Source organism: Protomyctophum parallelum (assembly GCF_964188405.1).
Source record: "Protomyctophum parallelum genome assembly, chromosome: 3".
Lineage (NCBI taxonomy): Eukaryota > Metazoa > Chordata > Actinopteri > Myctophiformes > Myctophidae > Protomyctophum > Protomyctophum parallelum.
This window is the reverse complement of record NC_139698.1, coordinates 9,774,820-9,799,951: the sequence shown is the minus strand read 5'-3', so window position 1 is coordinate 9,799,951 and position 25,132 is coordinate 9,774,820. Positions and strand designations below refer to the sequence as shown.

At 43.8% G+C, this 25,132-nt stretch overlaps 1 protein-coding gene across 2 annotated transcripts in view; it reads right to left on the bottom strand.

Moving 5' to 3' along the window:
• Window positions 1-24,837, bottom strand: part of klhl32 (kelch-like family member 32) — a gene marked incomplete at its 3' end in the record, with an annotated part of 76,204 nt that extends 51,367 nt beyond the window's left edge. For both annotated transcript variants that reach the window (XR_014569074.1, XM_083761723.1), the window contains exons 1-3: window positions 24,740-24,837; window positions 20,398-20,486; window positions 13,745-13,925 (exon numbers count right to left, since the gene is read on the bottom strand). Coding sequence is in view for 1 of the 2 variants with exons in the window: in XM_083761723.1 (XP_083617849.1) it covers window positions 13,745-13,925; window positions 20,398-20,420 (204 nt within the window). The remainder of the gene's footprint in view (window positions 1-13,744; window positions 13,926-20,397; window positions 20,487-24,739) is intronic.
• Between the last annotated feature and the right edge of the window lie 295 nt (window positions 24,838-25,132).

Below are 25,132 nucleotides of genomic sequence, written 5' to 3'. Positions count from 1 at the left end.
GCGGGAACCCCTTTTGGTGTTAGCATTATGTTATGCTTTAGCTATTGAAAAATAGCAGATCTAAAAGCTCACTACGAGCTTGTAGGTCTGCTATTTTTGAAAATTCGAAATCTATTGACATAGAAATATAGCTTTTTCAGAAAACTGATATGATGTAGAAGACATTTTTAGAATCATATCAGAATCAGAAATAATGTATGTTTATGAAAGAGCAGGAGAGACGGGTAGAGCTCTGTTACTGAACAAACGCTCTCTAGAGTACTAGAAGAATATAGTGCTTTCATCCTTATTGGCCTAAAATATTGTCTTGACATACATCCATAAAAATCCATAAATTTCTTGGGCTCAGAAATGTAGTTTTGTATAACTTATTATTGAAATGTAACCCATGGGCCTAAATTGTTGCAGAAAAGTACATTTTGTTTTAATTTTGCCTATAAACGTTCAACAGGACCGAGTCGCGTATGCAATTGCCGCAGAGCATTTAGCACCTTTATCCAAGGCACTTTACATATACTGTGCATTCACCCATACATTCATACTCCGATGGCAGAGGAAACCATGCAAGGCACCAACCTGCACATCGGGAGCAATTAGGGGGTTCAGAGTCATGCTCAAGGACACTTCGACACTAACTCTGGGAAAGCCCGGGTTCGAGCTGGGAACCTTGCGGTTGTCATCCGGCCACTCTACCCCTGAGCCACCGCCGACCCACCCAAAGGTGGGTTTAGCTCTTTGAATATGCCAATAGAGAATGAATAAACTTCTGTAGTTGCATTCGACATCAACTTCTTCCTCAGCGAAATATTCGACTTGGAGTTGCTTTGTTTTCTCATTGTTGCAGACAGATCACCTTGACATTTGCAAAACATTTGTGCTATTTTTTAATCCGATTCCTGAAAAGTAACAGTTAGGAGGTTTCCACTGGACGATATAGAAGTGTTGATCTCTAGGACAGTTGGTTCCCAAACCTTTTCATGTCAAGGACCCCCAAATGACCCCCATTTGAAAAGATAATGCCAGGGACCCCCATAAGAGAAGATTTTTACTGCTTTCAAGTACCCCCAGTTTGACATGTCAACAGAACCCCATTTAATGGCATTTCTATCTCTGGGACCCCAATTTATATTGTAAAGTCATGAGAGTGTACAAATGGACCCCAATTTATGAGAGTGTACGGGTCCATTTGGTTCCATTAGTACACTGAGGCCCCTTTTCCACCGGTTGGTTCCCAATGGGAAAAGGTTCAGTTCTTTTTGGTTCTTAGTCCATGAGCCAGAGCTCCAAAATTGAAACATTAATTATGAATTGAGTGGGCAAAACCATACCTATATTAGATTGTTATCACCATTAAACTTCACCAATTGAGTACTTACACGAAGACAATGATTTATTGTATTACAAATTTTACATTTTTAAATAGGCAAATGAGGCATTATGTAGGAAAAATATGCAATACTCAAAAATATGAAAAAGCTACTACTGTGGAAGGGTTATCATGTATTAATTTACTTGTATTGATCCTATAAACAATTTAATATAGGGTATAGTTTGCCCACCAATTATGGAGCTCTGGCTCATGGACTAAAAACCAAAAAGAACTGAACCGGTTCCCATTGGGAACCAACCGGTGGAAAAGGGGTCTCAGAGTTACAGACCCATAAGGGTCCATTTGGTTCCAAACTATAATTTAGCTGGGGACCCCCTGGAACTCCCTCAAGGACCCCTGGCCCTGGGGGTCCCCATGCAGACCCCACTTTGGGAACCACTGCTCTATGACATCCATAAGTGTTCATGACTAACAGTCCAACTGAACACACGCCTAACCTATGCCTGCCACAGCGCCAGGCAGGCCAATCAGACAGCAGGTCAACTGGGGATTGTCCCGCCCCTCCCGCCCTTCCCGCATGGGTTCTGTGTGGTCCTGATCAATGGTTCTGCAATCCTCTCAGGGTAGGACAGACCGATCCATACCTTTGATCAGCAAGCAGCAGCTAGAGAGCCCGGCTGGGATCATCAGGCGCAGCACGGTCAGACTGCACATATAATGGCGCTCTACTGGCTGAAGGGCTCTTCACTTTGACTTTATTTTCAAGTGTGCTATTATAGTTTATACATGGGTGTTTGTGACAGAAAGACGAGGAAAGAATGAGAAAGAGAGAGACAGACAGACAACAGACATACAGGAGAAGAGAGAGAGACAGACAGACAACAGACATACAGGAGAAAGAGAGAGACAGACAGACAGACAACAGACATACAGGAGAAAGAGAGAGACAGACAGACAACAGACATACAGGAGAAAGAGAGAGACAGACAGACAACAGACATACAGGAGAAAGAGAGAGACAGACAGACAACAGACATACAGGAGAAAGAGAGAGACAGACAGACAACAGACATACAGGAGAAAGAGAGAGACAGACAGACAACAGACATACAGGAGTAAGAGAGAGACAGACAGACAACAGACATACAGGAGAAAGAGACAGACAGACAGACAACAGACATACAGGAGAAAGAGAGAGACAGACAGACAACAGACATACAGGAGAAGAGAGAGACAGACAGACAACAGACATACAGGAGAAAGAGAGAGACAGACAGACAGACAACAGACATACAGGAGAAAGAGAGAGACAGACAGACAACAGACATACAGGAGAAAGAGAGAGACAGACAGACAACAGACATACAGGAGAAGCAGCTCAGAGACATCTAATCATACTGTCCCTGAGTGTACGGTCTATGTCGTCTCTGTCGGGGGGAAACCTCATAACGTCCAAAACAGTTACTTTTCCGGATTAAAAATACATAAAAAATGTGCAAACGTAGCTCAGCACATTTCGAGCTTGTAGATCTGCTACTTTTGATGCTTTTGTGTGACACTATTAGTGTGATCATGATCGAAGTAGTATAGGGGGTTAATTAATTTACTCAAATATGCAACGACAGCAACGACCAATGTGTGTTCTTGCACGTGATCTCTCTGTATTGAACTACTGTACATACAAACAGAGCAAATACCTTTAAACACATTTGGAAAACTGCCACTTGTGTGAACAGTGTTAAATACTGTACATGTCCCACATAGGTTTCAGGTTTCCTCGACCAAGTGGAAAATGCAAAACATTGAAATAATACTGCCATTTCTTTCAAAGGTAAATCCAAAGCCAAGCTTACTTATATATATAACTATTTCAGCAAATACAAATGCACAATTCTTAAAAGGATCCCTGGTTAATAATAAGCCTTGTACTTGAAATAAGCCTTGTAAAATTAAAGACAACAGCGCCCACAACGCCAATCATCACAAGTTGATGACGTAATGTGTCTGTGTGGTCCAGCCCTATTGGAATGTATGTGCTAATACAAATATTAGGGCTGTCAAAATAACAGAGTTAATTCAATAATTCAATCAATTTTATTTATTTGAGTTTTAACACAATATATCCATGCTTGGATGACCCACGCATGCACCCACACATCCCATAATCCCATCCACTCTGCACTAAAACCACAAGTTGGTTATTGCCATAAAAGGCTACACAATTAACCTATTCTGACCTGAGATCAGATTCATAAGAGATTTCCGCACTGGACACACACTGGTCTGATTAACCCATTCTGACCTGAGATCAGATTCTAAAAATGTCAGTCGCTCTTCGATTTTTCAAAAATAGCAGACCTACAAGCTCGTATCGCGCCACTCGGTGGCGCGATATGAGCTTGTAGATCTGCTATTTTTCAATAGCTAAAGCATAACATGATGCTGACACCAAAATGTGTGCCCGTTCAGAATGGGTTAACATAGGCAGCTGACCGGGGCGCCTGATGGAGGGGAAAGGAACTGGTTGGAATAACGTGTTCCTTTCACGCGCTACATCCAACCAGGGAAACTCCCCCTTGTCAGGTGTAAAGGAGCAACTTGGACACTCGGGCATGAAGGAAGCATGAGTTCAAGTCCGTTGCTCTCCCCAGGTTGGCGTGGAGGGTGTGTAGAGCCCAGGATCACATTAGATAATTGACACAGGGGTGAAAAATGGGCTACAAAATTGTGGGATAAAAATTATATATATAAAAATAAACATAGGCAGCTGAAAAGAGCTGAGCTCAAATCACATCAGGGTGAGAGACACAGAGAGTCACACTGGATTTGTTATAAAGAATAAAACATACATACGTAGCCTACGTATGTTTCAAGTATTGTTTTGATGCATTCATATTATACCTTAGGAATGATGTATTATGTTTTTTTGTGTTTTCTTTTTTTATGATTAGCAACGACTGTTCATTGCTGGACCACACATTGCTGGAGAGATGACATCATCCCCCTTTATTGAGAGAGAGAGAGAGAGAGAGAGAGAGAGAGAGAGACTGTACTGTACTGTACCAGGAAATACTGAATTGGCCATTTCTTTCTGCTGACCTGTGTGTCCCAAATGTAATTAAGAGGGTGTCTGTTGCCAGTACTGATATGTGTGCTGTGCATGTGGAGTATACACGCAATTCAACCACTTTATTAGCTCTTGCACTCTTCAATGTCTGCTGACTGTCTTTCACTTTAATAAAGTGATATTGTGGTGTCCCATTACTGTAACTTCAGCTTGTGCCGGTGTATTTGCGTGTCTTAAATCAGCTAGTATACTGGTATACATCCTATAAGCTGGGGGGACAGGATCATTGTAATTGGCTAGTATACTGGTATACATCCTATAAGCTGGGGGGACAGGATCATTGTAATTGGCAGTGGAAGAAAAAGTATTCAATTGTTTTACTTAAGTAAAAGTATCAATACTGCAATGTAGAACAGTACTCCGTAAAAGTAAAAGTTTTCAAATGTATGAAAATCTTTTGAAAATAGCCGATCTATAACTGAAATGTATATAAGGCTGAAGTTTTGTGGTGGAGTAAAAGTACAATACCGGTATTTGGATCCGAAATGTATAGTGTAGTAGTAAGTATTGGAAATTGGAAATACTCAAGTACAAATACCTCAAAATTGTACTTACTGGTATGTACGGTACTTAACCCATTTTGGGCATTATGTTATGCTTTAGCTATTTAAAAATAGCAGATCTACAAGCTCATAGCGTGCCACCGAGTGGCGCGCTACGAGCTTGTAGATCTGCAAAGAAAAATTAAATTGAAGAACAACTGACATGGAAACATAGCTTTTTCAGAAGACTGTCAGGAATGTAGAAGACATTTTTTTAATCTGATCTCACTTAGTTACTTTCCACCACTGGTAATTGGCTAGTTAGTAGTATAGATTCTCCATCATGACTCCATCATGGCCCATAGCACTTACCCTAACCCCTTAGATAGCATTTCTGTATACTTAGATAGCATTTGACACAGACTTATAGCATGTTATGTAGACAGCACTATAATTGCATTGTATATAGTCATAGCACGCCATAGTACATATGTATAGCATAGTAGTAAATATGTATAGTTTATATGTATAGTGTATGTATAGTTTCATTATATAGATATTCCACTGTTACTTTCTTAGCTTACGCATGTTTCATGATAAATGCTTTTATGTGATGTATTCCCATGCTTTTGTTCTTACTCTCTCTCTCATGTATGCGTGGGTGTTTTTCCTGTGGGAGGCTGGGAGCATTTGCACATACGACATATACAGTATGTTAACATGTGCAATGCATGCATGTGAGTGTATACTGTACGTGTCTACAAGCCCCAAGACTTTGGGCTTGTTTTTTTCTTTTTGTTCTTTTTTCGTAAGGTTGGTTGTAAATATTGGTATTGGGTTTGCTTCCTTAAACCAGTGGTTTAAGGAAAACCCAAAAATGGGTTAAAACATTCGCAGATAGGCCTATACAAACTCACATCTGCTCTTTATTGTCTCCACCAGGCCGAAGGCATGTGGGGAGAGTATGTTTTGCACTCCGTCCGTCCGTGTGTCCGTCCGTGTGTGTGTGTGTGTGTGTGTGTGTGTGTGTCCGTCCGTCCGTGAGGAGCTAATCTCGGCCACCGTTAACCCGGTCGATGCCAAATTTTGCACACACACTCCCTGGATGCCAACGATGAACCTCTGCCCCAAACTTTCCACAACGGCCTGTTATAGCGCCACCAGGAGGCCGCTTTGTGCTAAACAAGTTTTTGCACAGTACACCTACAGATTTTGTCCAAACATCACGCAAATTGGTACACATTCTCTCTACAGCCATTCAACCAAACCGGTCTTTCACATTTCTCAGACTCCATCCTGATTGGCTAAGATTGGCTTCCAAAGTTCACAGGAGTGCTCAGTTTCAAACAAAATGCTGCAAATCATGAACACATCGCGGGATTTCCGTGAAATTGTGCACCCACATTCCCACTAGGCCGAGGACGAAATGCCATATGAACAATTTCAACTCAGCCTCAAGGTGGCGCTATAACTGGCCGAAAACAGTTTTTACCTCTAACTGCACGGATCTGTGGATAACTTTGTATGCCAACTCCCTAGAGGCCAAGGAAAAACCTTTGCCTGGAATTTTTCACATCTGCTCTTTATAGCGCCACCAGGAGGCCGACATATGTAAAACACATTTTCTATTATTACTCCTTCAGATTTTATCCAAATTTCACGCAAATCGGTACACATGATCTCCATAGTCATGTGATCAAGACAGGTTTGTTTGCTTTCTCATATTCCATCCTGATTGGCTAAGATTGGCTTCCAAAGCTCACACGATTCGTCCATTTCGAAAAAAGCCCACAAATCACAAACACAGTGTGCAATTTCCATTACATTATACACGCACATTTTCACTAGGCCGAGGACGACATGCCACAATTTATTCCTCAAAATCAGCCTCACGGTGGCGCTATAACAGGCCAATTCCTGTTTTTAGCTATAACTGCATCGATCTGTATACAACTTATGTATGCACACATGGAAAAACATTGTACCTGCATCCCTCCAATACGAACCTCCGGCCCAAATCTTCCTCAACAGCCTGTTATAGCGCCACCATGAGGCCACAACCTGACCTGCCCTGGTGGAGACCTGTGCCGATTGGCACTTTGTCTAGTTTGTATTTATTTTTTAATTTGGAGTGAGAGTGAGAACTACTGATTTAGAAGGCATTTGTAGAATTGGCCTCCGGTCTTAATGGGTTAAAGATGGAGTGCCATGATGTTTCCCCCGCCAAAAAACATGATCATCAGGTACTATGATTATACTAGGAGAAGATTTTGTTCAAAATAATTTTGAAATTATGTTTTTATGTGGCCACACTCCATAGCCGATGCATGTACAGTACGTAATACGTATGGGTTTAAAGTGCTTCTTCTGAGCTTGTTTTCATAGACCTGGCTGCTTCTCTCGCAAATGTGGCAACACTGATCTGTCCAGCGGTCCTTGTTGAGGGCAGGGCAGGGCAGGGCAGTGCAGACGGGATGCATTTCCCCCGGGGCGTCCAGGCTCCCTAATATGACAGTATTGGAGGAGACAGCTGACACGGACTGACAGTCTCCAGGTAAACAACTCACGCTTGGCCACATATCTTAAATTACAACTCCTAATGTCTTCTAGTCTCATAAACACAGGGGCGTGCGTGCATGCTTGGGGGAGAGACTAAGAAGTCTGGTGTGAGAGAGACATACAGTAAGCACATGAAGCAGGTGTGAGTCAGTGAGTGAGGAGAAAGGGAGAGAGAGAGGAGGGAGAGAGACAGGGGACAGGAGAGAGGCAGACAGGGAGTAAGTGGGAGTGAGAGAGGTAGAGGTAGAGGTAGAGGTAGAGGTAGAGGTAGAGGTAGAGAGAGAGAGAGAGAGAGATATCTTCCATGTTCACATTTCTCATGTTGTACTTTCTCATGCCCTCCTGTATATTATCTGCTAAATAAACAAATTAAATAAACAAACAAAGCAGTCGGAGTCGGATGACAAACTCCAGATAACTGTTTAGCCCTACACTACACTACACTACACACTCTACACAGTACACACTACACTACACTACACTACACTACACACTCTACACTACACTACACAGTACACACTACACTACACTACACTACACTACACTACACACTCTACACTACACTACACAGTACACTACACTACACAGTACACTACACTACAGAATGAACACGAATGAGAAACACAGAGAGAGGCTGTCGCCGTTACTGCGGCAGCAGACTTATCTAATAATCCCACGAGGCACTCTAACTAATGTCGCTGTGTCAGGCAGAAACATCGTATCTCCATATTTGAACTTTTTTTTACGTTTTCTTCCCCCGTAAATGAAATGAATGCCTTACTTCCACGTATACAAGACCATACATGATGATGATCAATTCTACAAGCTCTGCACTTTATCACACTTCTAATCTACAAGGTCACAGCCCGGGCTAGCGCCAGCGTGAGGCGGTGTGACATTGTAACCATGTGTGAAAGCGAAGGTGGTTGTATATACAGTAGATCAATATTTTGTTGAAGGTGGGTTTGATCTATAGAAAAGGATTAACATGAGCTTGTGACTAAATAATAACTACAATTGGAGTCATTGGAACAACACAGGTTCTGTTTGGACATATGAGGTTTCCACACGGCAGCAATGTGAACGCTGATTGGCTCAGAAGAACAGACTACAAACGACAACAATTAAAACCGGAACCAAAAGAAGGAACAAAAGCCGAACAAAGGAGAAAAGGATGAAGAACAAATGGAGGAGAATTCTGAAACTCCCTGCAGAGACCCGAGACATCAGATGTGTTCAACCCTTTGAATCATTTATTCGGAAATCGAGCCACGGACCACCATTTGATGACATTTAGCCTCTCAGACCCAAAAATAAAGAACATTTTGTTACTGTTGGATAAGATTTTGTCTACAATTCCATGCTGTATTGATGTGGTACCATAGTAGAGATAACCTGCAAATGTTCTAAATATATAGACTTTGTGTAAATTAAGTAATGCAGATGTTTAACAAAAATGTAACTCTTGAGTGTAAAATGAAACCAAATGGATCCATAAGGGTCCATTTGGTTTCATTTTACACTCTCAAGAGTTAAAGATCTATATGGGTCCATTTGGTTACCAACTCTCCATCATTTAGCTGGGGACCATCTGGAACCCCCTCAAGGACCACTGGTGGTCCCCGGACCACTGGTTGAAAACCACTGCGATACATGATAACGAATACACTGGTGGAGTAGTATGGTTTTTTTACTTAAGTAAAAGTAGCAAGTGAGGGGTGTGATGTTCGCGAGACCCGAAACCCTGATGACCTTGGGATACATCACTGAGGATACGTCCCAGGTGCATCCATGCGATGTATATTCGTTCTGAGGTATTCTATTTACAGTGACTCATAGGAATAGACGATGTGACATGAACCATGTATAGTCTGGTGACCACCGGAGAGACGGGTGACAGCCCGTAATGTAGGCGGCAATCTGGGAGCAGTATGGGTTGGCGCCCCAGCCTGCATCTTCCGTGAGAAGGAAGCCCAAAAAACCTTCGGTGAGGCCTTTAGGAGGGCCATTCGAGCCACAAGCTGAGCCTGCAGTACCACCGTTGCCCAGGTGGAGGCTGCAGAACCATTGCGGCTCAAGAATCCACCACTCCTGAATGAAGTGTCTGGTACTGGGAGTCTGGTACAACGCACAGGTCCTGGCTGCACCTGGCGATAGCAGGAGTGGACCTGGTGAAACGTAGGAGGGGCCCGGACAGGAGTCAACCCACAGAGCCTAGTACCTCCACATGCCAGAATTGTGCGTCCCGGGCCTGGCAGAGTAATTCCGGAGTGGTTCCAACGGATTGTGTGGCCCTGGTCTTTCCCTAGTGGGTCTGATCGAGGGTAGCTACTGGGACGTGAGTCGGGACTTGATCACCCCAGCTGGGTCACCCGAGTGAGGGGTGTGATGTTCATGAGACCCGAAACCCCGATGACCTTGGGATACATCACTGAGGATACGTCCCAGGTGATGACCTTGGGATACATCACTGAGGATACGTCCCAGGTGATGACCTTGGGATACATCACTGAGGATACGTCCCAGGTGATGACCTTGGGATACATCACTGAGGATACGTCCCAGGTGATGACCTTGGGATACATCACTGAGGATACGTCCCAGGTGATGACCTTGGGATACATCACTGAGGATACGTCCCAGGTGATGACCTTGGGATACATCACTGAGGATACGTCCCAGGTGATGACCTTGGGATACATCACTGAGGATACGTCCCAGATGCATCCATGCGATGAATTTTCTTAGCACAATTTTTTAAATACTGTGGCAAATAAAAGGCCTGCATATAACACCCCGAGCGGCAAGGACAGAGTTCTCTGTTCAATCAATTAGTAACGCCCAGCGCACAGGACGGAGATTGATAACAGGATGGAGATTTATTAATATCATAACCGATAGTTATTTTCCGGGGGGACGTCAACGAAAATGTTCCCCCCCCATTTTAGCCGATGAGGCCGAAAATCTTAAAACGTGAATAATTCTTGATCTAAATCATAACGTCCAATTCTAAGCAAAGATTATGGCCCTTTCTCAATTCCTCCCTTCTCCCTCGCCCTTAGCCCTTGCTGATGTGCGTTCACGTGAGGAAGGGTTTTCTCAATTATCTTTGGAGCTAGGGTTAGGGGTGAGGGCGAGGGCTAGGGTTAGGGGTGAGGGTTAGGGTTAGGGTTAGGGGTTAGGGGTGAGGGCTAGAATCCCATTCAAACGAAGCCAAACCACGACCAGACTTAAAACAGAGGGACATCGCAGAGGGTGGAAGGCGGACGAGGTAAGAAGCCGTTTTTGTCCTTTACTATGGAAAAATATGATAATAACCAATGTTATTTGAACGTATTATCAATCTGCATCGCTAGAAATAACCTTTGCAATCTCTAGCAAAGGTTAACGTTACCTCACGTGAACTAACGATATGCTACGGCGTTGAATTCATACAACGTTACCCATTCATTCAACGCTGCATAACGTTGGCTACGATGGCATTTTCATTGTCCTAAATGTTGTTGAATTTGAAACATTGTCATTCATATGTATACATGACTTGTCATAGGACATGATAGAAAATTACTACAGTTATGAATCTGTTCTTGGTGATTAAAAACAATGAACACAGTGACCACAGCCCCTTCTTTCTATACTGTAAATTGTTTTCCTTTTTCTAACCCTGTATATGATATATTCTTAGTTTGAACTGGACCCATACTATACAAACTGTTAATACAATAATAATCAATCAATCAGGTACAACTGTTGAGCAGGTGTCAGAATGAGCTATATCTAGCTGAATTACATTCTGGTGGGCTACCAAGATGAGACAATTACAATATATTTATTTCATCATCATAACCACAGTTACAACAATGTTATATTTACGCTCCATCTCTTCTCCCAAAATAGCCGATCTACAGCTTAGAGCAGTGGTTCCCAAAGTGGGTTATGGGGACCCCCAGGGGTCCTTGAGAGTTCCAGGGGGTCCCCAACTAAATCATAGTTTGTACAATAATTTGTACACTCTCAGAGTAAAATTAACATTGATTTTACAATATAAATTGGGGGTCCCAGAGACAGAAATGCCATCAAATGGGGGTCCATGGACATAAATGCATGTCACAAGTCCAAGTACAATCAAATATATATCAAATATTTCAAATTTTGACAAGTTTTGTTTCAAATATACTGTAGCCGATCTACAAGCACAAGTCACAAAAAAATGGCTTATTAAATGGCTTAATGTAAACTGGCTTAATCAACTGGCTTAATGTTAGATGGTTCATGGATTATTAAATGGCTTAATGTAAACTAAACACCACCTCTCATACCATGCAACAGAAAGTTCTAACTGCACTCACGTGTAAAAAATGCACCAACACATTTTGAGATGCTGTTTTTCTCCCGGTGTTAGGAAGAATGATTAGGATTTTTATTGCATTCTCTCACTCTTGAAATATATAATCCTTGGTTTCTGTTGTGTGTGAACAACAATAGCAATTCAAAGCAGTTGTCCTCAAAACCACACCTACGTTCGCTGTCATAAGAATGGGAGGTGTGCGTGCTCATGATCACGGCAGCAGAGCCCATTTGTGCATGGCTGCACACACACCTGCAGCCCATTGAATATAATTTATGCTCCGCCCGCGTTGGTGTCGCGCACGCAGACCTCTACACTCACAACAGTCGCATCCGCGATGCGATGTGAGTTTGTATATCAGCTGTTCTCTGCGTGCAGTAAGTACTGTTGTGCAATGGATTATAACTGTCTCCTATAGGGTGCACCTCACTAGCCAACACACAAGAGGAGGTTGAATGAACTGAAACCAGCACTCCCCAAAACAACAGGTTTGGAGATCACCCGTGTGACCAGTCTCATGTTTGTAAAAATATATAATTGGTCTATACTCGAGTAAAGTAAAAGTACCTCAAAATTGTACCTTACTTGAGTACATTTACTGAATTACTTTTCAACACTGCAGACACATACTGTACACACCAGGAATGATCCCTGCTTCCCATGTGGAACCTGGACTGTAATCTGTCTCTGGTTTTCAAGCATGGGATTAATATAATTTCCACTTCCTAATCTCTGCTCTGTGTTCCAGAACCACAACTCATCAGGATTTGTGTGTGTGTGCCTATCTTCTTTTGACAGGGATATGGAGAATATCCCAGGGATATGGAGCAAAGATATATGAGAGTAAGATACCTCTGTCATTGGCCCGCTGCTGTTTATTTGAGCGATGCGTCATCATCGCGGCTGCCATATTTTGGGGAAAGAGCCATGGACCTAGACAACTCTTCTAGCTTGCCAAAATATATGATCACTTTTTTTGAGGGGCGCCAGCCCCTCCTATGCCCAGCTTTGAGTATTTGTGTAAACACAAACATTGAAGTCAAAAAGGTGCGTAAACACAGAAGGCAGATGTGAGGACGCAAATTGTGGTTGGCCGGCGTGATTGGGTGGGAGATGATGAGATGATGCATGATGGCGTAGGATGGTAAGAGCGCCCCTCAATTCACACAGGTGTGATTTTTCCTGTACATTCTTACTTGTATTGCTCCTAGTATTGATGATTCCTTAATCTAATCTATTGGAGCAACAGATACAGGACGAAAAATTAATAAAATAGATAAAAATGGATATTTTAGAATAGGAAAAGCTGGTGTTTTTTTTTTTTTTATAATTTTTATCCCACGATTTTGTAACCCATTTTTCACCCCTGTGTCAATTATCTAATGTGATCCTGGGCTCTACACAGTACACCCTCCGCCAACCTGGGGAGAGCAACGGACTTGAACTCATGCTTCCTTCATGCCTGAGTGTCCAAGTTGCTCCTTTACACCTGACAGGGGGGAGTTTCCCTGGTTGGACGTAGCGCGTGGAAGGAACACGTTATTCCAACCAGTTCCATTCCCCTCCATCAGGCGCCCCGGCTGGCCAGGGGGAGGCAGTTTAGAGACCAGGATTACTGCATGTTTTTGTGAGGGTACCTACCCTAAGGGGACATGGGGAAAACATGCAAACTCCAGACAGAAAGGCCCTTTCGCCAACCCGGCCTCGGGTATGGGCACTGATGACGCAGAGGAGAGGACACACCGCCAGCGCCCACAGCGTCCCCAGCAGGAATCGAACCCAGGACCTTCTAGCTGAGAGGCGACAGCACTACCGACTGTGCCACCGTGCCCTAGTTGGTGTTTTAATCCTATTCTGAATACCCAAAGCAAATGGGGGGAAAATGTGGTTCAACTCACCCGGAAGTAATCACTGCACGCCGCCAAGACGGCTTTGTGGGCGTGGAACTTGTGCTCGCCTGCGACCAGCGTGACATCGCAGAGAAGGCCGTCCTTCCTCTGCTGGTTGAGGGCGGCGAGGACGGCGTCCTGGTGGGATTTAGACTGGCAGAGTCTCTGTCCTGTCAGCGTCTCCCCAGCACTGCCACACAAGAACAAACCAGCGTCAGTACCTACAGTAAGTCTCTGTCCTGTCAGCGTCTCCCCAGCACTGCCACACAAGAACAAACCAGCGTCAGTACCGTAAGCCTCTGTCCTGTCAGCGTCTCCCCAGCACTGCCACGCAAGAACAAACCAGCGTCAGTACCGTAAGCCTCTGTCCTGTCAGCGTCTCCCCAGCACTGCCACACCAGGACAACCAGCCTCAGTGACAGTGTACGCAGACATACGCGACGCGTCAAGAGGCGGCGAGAAAGCACCTAGAGCAGGCGTCTCTTCCCGGTGGATAGAAATGACGCCTGTGCGAGCGGCCGCAACTTGACGCGTCGGCAAAAAAACAGAAACGCTTTGCCGACGCGTCAAGTTGCAGCCGCGAGCGAGCGTCATTTCCATCCACCAGTTGTCTAAAAACTCGGAAGAGAGACGGCTATAGGCGCGTATGTCTGCGTACAGTAAAGTCTGTCAGCATCTCCCCACTGCTACACAAGGACAGTATTGGAAATTCTCAATAAAAGTACAAATACCAAAATGTTTTACTTAAGCACAGTACGACGACAGTACTGCCACACAAGGACAACCAGCGTCAGTATAAGTAAGCCTGGGAGCCATCTCTTCTCCATCTGTCTAACTGGGTCTGTCTTCCTGGCTGCCTGCCTGCCTGTCTGTCTAACTGGATCTTTATTTGTATTGCTTTTCTGCCTTTTATTGATAGTATCAAGTAGCCTGACACTCAGTCTGAATTTTTATTTAGTTTCACTGCATTATTCAGACTGAAAGCCCTCCCCACGGCAGCAGTTTCTGCAATGGGAGTTGTCAAAAGCGGCATTCTTCAGCGATTGTTTCATACCAACCAATCAGATGACGTCAGTCGAACGAGCACTACTAGCATGTAAACAAAAGCGGTAAAATATGTCGGATGATGATGTTTATAAAAACCTTTCGTTTCTGTGAAGAAACTGTTTATCATAGGTCGATTTAATAGCCAGATTGATACGGTCGCGAGACGCTGTCGAGTGACGGGGCTGATGGCCAATCAGCTGCTGCGATCAGATTTTCGATCGAGACTGACGCGGCCATAGTCAGAGTCACCAGACCTGCAACGTCAGGAAATATATTTTTTAATGGTAGCGAAGATGAAGATGGTACAGTACAGTGAAGAGGTACAGTAGAGAGAGAAGGGGAGAGACATGCAGCAATTAACCCATTCTGACCGGGCACCCATTTTGGTGTCAGCATCATGTTATGCTTTAGCTATTTAAAAATAGCAGATCTACAAGCTCATATCGCGCCACCGAGTGTCGCGATACGAGCTTGTAGGTCTGCTATTTTTTTTAAATCGAAGAGCGACTGACATTTTTAGAATCTGATCTCAGGTCAGAATGGGTTAATCAGACCAGTGTGTGTCCGGCGGAAACCTCGTATGAATCTGATCTCAGGTCAGAATGGGTTAAAGGTCGTCATGGGACTCGAACACGCAACGCACTGTCATGCCAATGCCTATATGTGGCATGCGCCTGGACCACTTGGCTAGCGGGCACCCTGTCTGACTGGATCTGTCAGTTCCTGGCTGCCTGCCTGTCTGTCTTCCTGGCTGCCTGCCTGTCTGTCTGTCTAACTGGATCCGTCATCCTGGCTGCCTGCCTGCCTGTCTGTCAAGTAGATTAGCTACAAAATAGTACCTATTCCGGGCACTACTACACAAGGCAAGCAAGGCGAGGCACATTTAGTTGTATGGCACATTTCTCAACAACAAGGCAAGTCAATGTGCTTTACATAAAACATTAAGCAAAATAAGCAAATTATATAAAAGGACATTTGAATTCAGTAAAAGTGAAGAAGAAATTATATGAGAGGTTAAAACACCTGTCTCCTAAATAACATAAAACACCCATTTAGACCCGAGGCTGATTCTAAAAACGCCTCCAATAACCTAAAGGTTTTCTGAAAACCTTCAAATTCTTATTAAAAAAATAAATGATGTTGGTATATGAGACACAGAGGTGTGTATGTGTGACACATCCGGCATTTAAGGTAACACAACGTATGGCGGTTACACGTAGGTTACACACAAGCAGCTATTGATTTTGAAAAACCTTTTAAAATATAGTTCAAATTGCCTACCTGTATCTACAAGCTCACAATGTGTCAATGTTAGATCGGCTAGTTGAACATTTGAAAAAAAAAATCAAAATAGTAAAAAAAAAATGGCAAAAAGAAGTTTAGGGATAAGGGGGCGCAAGATATACGGCTCCAGGTCTCCAGGTCCAATGGAGTTAAGAGGTTTTGTCCCAAGCGCTTTTTACTACTTTTCATTGATTCAATATATTTTGTGTGTGTGTGTGTGTGTGTGTGTGTGTGACTGTGTGTGTGTGTGTGTGTGTGTGTGGGTGTGTGTGCGTGTCACGCCTCGCTCCTCTGCCTTTGTATTTGAGCATTGACTTAGGTCCAAACCACTGGACTAATATGTGGCTTGACCTTTATGGTTATGTGGTTGTTTTATGTTCAGTATTTTGCCATGTCTTCCTGTTCTGTTTGGTTTTCTGTTACCCTGTTGGTTTTTTTATTTATTTTGTAGTATGGGTCCCTAGTGTTTCCTGTCTGCCTAGTTGCTGTTCCCTACCTTGTCTCACCTACCGTGTGATGTGTCAGTGTTTTCACCTGTGTGTCCTCTTTGTCCTGTTAGCCTATCCTGTGTTTGATTGTATTTTGAGTTCACCTGTGTCTAGTTAGTCTTTGTCTATTTATATACCCCAGTTTGTTCAGTCCCTTGTATGTCAGATCGTCATTTCATGTCAGCGTGTTTACTGTGTCCTTGTTTTGCCTGCCCCATTTTATGGGAAGTTATAGTTTAATAAACATCCTGAACTGTGAATCTTGCCTTTTGGTCGTACTGCTTTTGGGTCCTCTGATCGCACCCTGACAGTGTGTGTAACAAGCTTCACATTCTTCTTTCTTACCTTGATCTCCTACCCCCCCCCCCCCCCCCCCCCTCGCTTCTTCCTTTCGTTGTTTTCTTGGAAAAATAACACGATGGGAACTATATGCACAAAAACGAATTTCACCCACCTTTTTACTTGTAAAACTGTGATGTGACAACTACCATGATTCTGATTACATTGTGTGATTCCGTGCCCAGCCGAGGGGCTAATAGTTGGATCCAGGATGGACACTACACTGCTACCCTGTTTGTCTGCCTATAGGCTACATCTGACTCTGTAGTCTGTCACTTTAGTTGCTATTGTGTGTGTGTGTGTGTGTGTGTGTGTGTGTGTGTGTGTGTGTGTGTGTGTGTGTGTGTGTGTGTGTGTGTGTGTGTGTTTGTGTGTGGGGGGGGGTTCAAGGATGGGGGTGCAGGAGTGATGAGTCAGAGTGTGTTTGGTGGATGGACTATATCAAAGGAGAAGGAGCCAAGAGGCAGAGATGACAGGCTCAGGATGAAGCGAGAGAGAGAGAGAGAGAGAGAGAGAGAGACATAGACATAGACATATATAGACAGAGACAGAGTGCATGAGAAATGAGAGGGATGGGCGTGAGCGAGGATCAGAATCAATTTATTGCCGCAGATTTTCCCGTACAAGGAATTTGAGTTGGTGCATTTCTGTCGGCCACATATGGGTGTGCCACACATCTCTGAGCAACACTGTTAAATGGATGGTATGCTCACTGCGCTGGTTCTGTGTGTGTGTGTGTGTGTGGGGGGGGGGGGGGGGGGGATTTGCAACATCTGCAGTGGTTCTCAAAATTGGGGTCCTCATGGTTTCTTGAGGGGTGGACAATAGAAACAGTCAGCACTCAAGGTAATTGTCTCCACCAGGCCGAAGGCATGTGGGGAGAGTATGTTTTGCACTCCGTCCGTCCGCGTGTCCGTCCGTCCGTGTGTCCGTCCGTGTGTCCGTGAACAGCTAATCTCGGCCACCGTTAACCCGGTCGATGCCATATTTTGCACACACACTCCCTGGATGCCAACCATGAACCTCTGCCCCAAACTTTCCAGAACGGCCTGTTATAGCGCCACCAGGAGGCCGCTTTGTGCAAAACAAGTTTTTGCACAGTACACCTACAGATTTTGTCCAAACATCACGCAAATTGGTACACAGTCTCTCTAGAGCCATTCAACGAAACGGGTCTTTCAGATTTATCAGACTCCATCCTGATTGGTTAAGATTGGCTTCCAAAGTTCACAGGAGTGCTCAGTTTCAAACAAAATGCTGAAAATCATGAACACATCGCGTGATTTCCGTGAAATTGTGCACCCACATTCCCACTAGGCCGAGGACGAAATGCCACATAAACAATTTCAACTCAGCCTCAAGGTGGCGCTATAACTGGCCGAAAAGTGTTTTTACCTCTAACTGCACGGATCTGTGGATAACCTGGTGGAGACCTGTGCCCGGAAGGGCACTTTTTCTAGTTTTTCTTATAATATTTTTGACCCATTCAGGCCGGAAACCCCTTTTGGGGTTCTTGTTGCCGTGTACAGTATATTTAGCAGCATAACATTTTTGTAATTTTTGAATTAATATTTGAAAAAAACTTATTTTCTTATTTTAAATTTTTTAATCAGGCCCGTCCGAAATGGGTATACTGCAGCAGTGATCTCAGTCAAACAAAGAGTTGTTTCGGCTACTCATGCAGTCAGGCCTTCATCGGTGTATCAAATGGACGCTTTACAGGTAACTCTGAGAGTTATGGACGATCCATGAAATGAAGACTGTTTGAGGACCACACAGTCGACTGTTTGAGGACCACACAGTCGACTGTTTGAGGACCACACAGTCGACTGTTTGAGGACCACACAGTCGACTGTTTGAGGACCACACAGTCGACTGTTTGAGGACCACACAGTCGACTGTTTGAGGACCACACAGTCGACTGTTTGAGGACCACACAGTCGACTGTTTGAGGACCACACAGTCGACTGTTTGAGGACCACACAGTCGACTGTTTGAGGACCACACAGTCGACTGTTTGAGGACCACACAGTCGACCACACAGTGTTGATTTCGTCGACTAAAACTAAGATGAAAAATGTTCGTCGACTACCTTTTTTCCACTGACAAAAAACTAAATGGAAACTAAATGAAAACTAAGCTACGATTACTAAAACTAAATATACTGACAATTTCGTCAACAAATAAAAACTAGACTAAAATGTTAAGAAGGGACTAGTGGACAAGAGATCCAGTATAAGTAATTTTACACTTGGTTGCATGCTGAAAATAGCAGATCTACAAGCTCAAGGGGGGGGGGGGGGGGGGTACAGGAAAGTGATTGAGGACTTTGTGGACTGGAGTCACCTGAAGCGGCTTCAGCTCAATGTCTCCAAAACGAATGGGAGAACGCGATTGACTTCTGGAGAGCTCCTGCTGATGTTTTATCAGTCAGTGGACTCCAACGCCAGTCAGAGGGTCACAGCCAGACTAGACAGACTGATTAGGCAAACAGGAAAGGTTGTGGCAGTTCAACCTGCCACTGGGACTGAATGGTTAACATTTTATATATTGTGTGATGCTTTATTAATGTTAATTGACTGTTGACTCCATTGAAGGGAGCAACTACCAACTACTAGCTGTGGGGTGTGGGGAACATGCCAACAGTGGGAGGGTTGTGTTTAGAGATCTCTTGACTTTGATTATATTATATGGGAATCATTTATAGAGTAGTGTGTGACACTTTAAAATGTGTGTTATGACTTATGAATGATTTGTGATGTCTCTGGACATTGATGCACTGGTTCGATTGTGGAATCAATCCAGGGTTGGTTTGGTCTAAATGGGAGGGGCCTAGCCTTTATAAGGAGCACCTGCCACTGCCGCAATCAACGTAGGATTGTAGGGAGCAGAGCAGACCTTGAAAGAGCCAACCTGGCCAGTGGGCTGTAAATACCTCTTTTGTTTGGTTTGTTTGAATGACCATTTAATGTGGACTCTGCAAAGGTGAAATAAAAACTGATTGTTTTTGTATAGAAAAGACTCCTTGCTATTTTTGGTATTTTGCCATTTTGGGAGTATTTTGAGAGCTGGTTCAGTTGGCCTACACTACCTTCACTCAGACCAGAGTGTGACAAAGGTGACAGGGACCAAGCCTGACTCTGTGGCGGTGATGGCAGAGAAGAGGACTCTGGCCAAGACACTAAGCCACCCTGGATGATGTCACCCACTGCACACAGCACTTTATTCTCAGAAGATGAATAATGAATCAACGGGGGCCGTGGGGGGGAGACGAGGAGGGAGGGGGTTGGTCAGTTACCATCCAGCCACTCTACCCTTTGAGCCACCGCCGCCAAAATTAAAAAGAATAATTACATTTTAGTCTACTAAATCAACTGTAGATTTATTTGACTAAAATCTTATATTTAGTAAAATGAAAACTATTGAAGAGATAAGACTGTGACAAACTAAAACCAAAAACAACACTACCACACAGTTCCACATGGGTAAAGCAGGCCAGCTTACCTGAGGCTGGGTTCAGAAGGCATGCCCCGACAGCAGGGTGGAGCTGGTGGGGTAGAACTGTAGTGTGCACACTGGGCCCATGCATCAGCCTGAGGAGAGAGAGAGCAGCTTTATAGTCAATCCGTTCATGATTTAACCAGCTTGCCTCTGCCTGACAGACAGCGTCCTCCTCCTGTGCATTGTGTGTGTGTGTGTGTGTGTGCGGCATGCGCACCGGTGATGTAACTAATGTGTCAAAAGCCACATAGTGGTGTTTTTTACCCTCGTCACCGCTACGCTGCTACGCCAATGCATATAATCTTCGTCACTCTGGAAGCATTAGTTTTGCACAAAAAACACTCCTTGGAAGGAAAACGGCCATAGCCGTCATCACAAATGTGATGAGGTCAGCACATTTGGGCAAGTACCTATATGGCTGTTTTTAGCCCAAGGAGTGTTTTTGTATGACTATTTCTCCACCCTCTCTAGACTAACCATATTGGGTCTTCAACACGAGATGCCGGACTCGTATTGAGCACCAAAGTCTGACTTCAATATTGGTAGAGGTTCACATACTTTTTATTTGCATTGTAATCCTCATAGGGTTTTTTTTTTTTAGATCGCCTCATATAAGACCCGTGTTTGAAAAATAAACACGTCATCCCGGCCGTTTCACTCATATGGATATGGAGAATCAACGGACTACAAGAAAACACTAATGTTAGTACTGCTGCTGAATTAGTTACATTTTCGATAGAAACAGACACTGAAACATGACTGATCTACTGTCGTAAACGATACAGAGACACCTCCCCGACAATATCGCAGAGACAGTTTGTTTATTTTTGGACCACAATTCTTATGAGATGATTTTAAAATGACCCCATGTTATTCTCCATAGAGAAATTACTTCCACGATACCAGAGTACGTCAGGAGGACTTCGGCACTCTATAGGGGGTCCCCAGGGTTACTAAAGGGGTACATGTAATGTATATTTGTGTGATACATTACATGTCTAATAAATATATGTATTATACATGTACATATATAATGTATCCAGCATTTTCTTTCCAATTTCAAAGTGTACTTTCAAGATACAATCAACCACCACAGTATACGGAACACAGACGTGGCGATAGACAGACAGACAGACAGACAGACAGACAGACAGACAGAGCCCCACATCAGACTCAGAGGAAGGGATTTCAGCCTTCTCGCATCAAGCTGGAAATCCATCCAGAATCCAGCATTACACTCGAGTCCTTCTGAATGATGTAGTAACAACCTTGACATAAAAGTGCTACACACACCTGAATCTGATAGCCCTCCCCCCCCGGTCTGCTGCGTAACACACCTGAATCTGATAGCCCTCCCCCCCCGGTCTGCTGCGTAACACACCTGAATCTGATAGCCCTCCCCCCCCGGTCTGCTGCGTAACACACCTGAATCTGATAGCCCTCCCCCCCCGGTCTGCTGCGTAACACACCTGAATCTGATAGCCCTCCCCCCCCGGTCTGCTGCGTAACATTATACCCGACATAACAAGAGTGAAAGTGAAAGACAGGTCAGCCTTGAGGCACCCCGAATCCCAAGCTGCTGATAACACACGGTTTGAAACCCTATCACTCATGACGATGGAGAGGCCCCAGGGTCCTGGATTAGGATTAATTTGGAGATTGGAGAACTTGTAGTACAAGTTGTACACGTACTGTAAAAAGGTCTAACTACAGACAGTGTACAAGGTATCTAGCCAGGCACACTGCTGCCTGCTGTGTGTGTGTGTGTGCGTGCGTGGAGGCGTGCGTGTAAATGCGGTCCTGAGGGAGCTCAGGCTATCGATCCATCCGTCAGTGACCTTCAGGTGGCTTGGCCGCAGGGGCGGGCGACAGCCACTGACACATGGGAGAGAGAGAGGAGGCAGGGGCGGGCGACAGCCACTGACACATGGGAGAGAGAGAGAGAGGAGAAAGTGAACTTGAAGGTAGTGCTGCACGATAAATCGAAAAAAGATTGCGATCTAGATTCAGACACCTATAGGCGATCTCATTTCTACTATTTTAGCTAATTGTGCAGCACTTGTTTTGTCCAATTCATTTTAGTTACGCTTATGTTTTTGCTACAAGAGAGAGACACATTTACCACATTTTTTACGTAGTAATGTTCAGCAACTACAGACTAAAGACAATGTATATTTTCATGGAGAAAAAAAAAGAGAATTGTATGAGAATCGAGATTCACATTTGAGCAAGAATCGTGCAGCTCTACTTGAAGGTGTCTCTCTCTGCTTCGAACTCCTATGTCAGTCAAATGTGGCCAATAATGTAATGACTTTATATATCGTTGCTGTCGAACAGAAACCTGTTATCTCCAGATTATAGTTTTTTCACCCATAAATTAATGGCCTACAGCCTACAACATGATCACACTATACATCACACAAAAGCATTCAAAGTAGCTGATGTACAAGCTCATGAATTTGAATCCTGAAAAGTAACAGTTTGACATAATGAGGTTTCCAGGCCAACAGAGTGTATTTCGAACTACGACAAGCATAGCTCCCTCCTTTCACAATAGTTTCGGCTTCACAATAACATACATGGAGTGTTAGCCTATTGCAGTGGTTCAAAGCAGGGTCCAGGCCAGGACCCTGAGGGTTCCTGGGGCGTTCCAAATGGACCCGGAGCTCTGTAACTCTAAGAGTACAAAATGGGTCAACGTTTGAGTGGTGAAGCCACTCCAATCCACAGCAATGTGTGTCCCCATGTTTAGGCTCCCATGTGTCTGTCTGTCTGTCTGTCTGTCTGTCTAGGAGGGTACCAACAGGTGACAAAGTGGCGCTGCTGTGCACAGGTGCATGATGGGAACTGGAAGCTGAGTATTTAGCAGCCATTATGTGTCACACACACACACACACACGGGATGAGGGCTTGTACAATACAGTACAGTTCCACTCAGTTCAGATGAGTCTGATTTTTACACTCAGTTATGGCTTATGGTGTCTTTGAGAACTATATGGTGGAGAACTATTATGGTGTCATTTAAGAACTATAATTTTCCTATTGTATTGCATAAAAGGTATCCTAAACAACCTTGTGCACCTCAATGTTAAATTGGCTATTATAAAATAAGATAAAGAATGTGGGAAAACTCTCTGATGTAATCTAAAGAATGGTTGAACATGGTTGAACATTTGTCATTTAAAGGTATATTCAGTGATTTCACTCAAAAAACCTTAGGTTTCGTTTTTGGCTGTGGGACCCAGCCTTTCGTCCAATCAGGATAGAGAGTCAAAAACGAAACCTAAGGTTTTTTGACCCCCAGGGGTTAACTGGGGACAGGGAGGAACTCCTTATATGGCCAGCACACTCTATAGTAGGGAGGATTATCACAACAAAACAAGAAAATAAGTGATATTTGAATTAAGTGAAATCACTGAATATACCTTTAAGGCATAATTGCCTAATTAATTGCTTATACAAATAGGTCTGATAGATTGTTTGTTTAGATAAGATTCTTTATTGTATGTGTCATGCACCATTGGTGCCCAGCCCACATGGACTTATAGGGCATAATGATGTACCTTGCATATTCAAATACTTCAGACATTCACACAATGTGTAGGTAGGCAGGCTATCCACTCTGCATGTACCCACGCCGACAGGTGGACTGGATATAGAGACATGTAGCAACATGGATAGCCATGCTATGAAGGTGTATATACTTTCGGAATTGGAACTACATGAATACCTTTTTTGTATTTGGGAAAATACCAAAAAAGGGTTCTGAAAGGGCTACCATGAAGGCTATAAACAAAGCCTCAGTTGACTGCGGTAAAGACGTATAGGCTACAGTTGTGTGTTCAGTAAATAGCAGATCTATAAGGCTATATATAAGCTCACAACGCCTCACGTTGTGAGCTTGTATAATATAGGCTAGATCTGCTATTTTCGTCATGCTGCATATGTGCATGCAACACACCAGCATGCACCCATAAAACCAGGCTAACGGTGACAGCTTGCCAATAATGATACGGAACGGTCTCTGTCTGTGTCGGCTATCATTCACTACATCACTTTAACATCTCCAACCGACCGAGCTGTCAATGGGTCTCCTAGCAACAGCGCATCGCCTCAGTCCATAAACTATAATGTCGTAGCCCCATAAAACATCACCTATAGTTTGTTGTCAGCTCATGTTGCATTGTATGCAACAACACAGACAGAATGTCCTAAAAAATACGCTACCATTCTACTACACAAATAAACAACCCCACATTTTAACACGTTATGCCTATAGTTGCCTACAGAAGGATGCTTTTATATTTCTCTAAAATAAATATCCTATACATACAGCTATACGCACCTCTTAAGAATGTGTTGTGCTCTGTTGAACAAGTCCTGTTTTTATGGCAGCCTCTCCGTTGGTACAGTACTGTCATTAAAGCGAGATGTATACTTCTTTATCTGTTTGCCATCTGGCGACTGAAGAAAGCGTCCATGCAATGCCAGTCGTCTCGGATGCAGCTGCAGTTCCAGTGGAGTTGGACACTTTATTACTACAGCGTCTAAATTGTTACGATAGCCCCGCCTCTCTACAGTCAGCGGTCACATGGGATTGGGACACACAAGGGGATACAACAGCGCCCTCGGGTGAATAGTTGGTATAACTGCCCCTAAAACCTTCATTTTGATGCAGAATAGACAATTAACGCTCTCCAAGTGATGCTCACAACAATTGAAGGGCTTTTTATATACA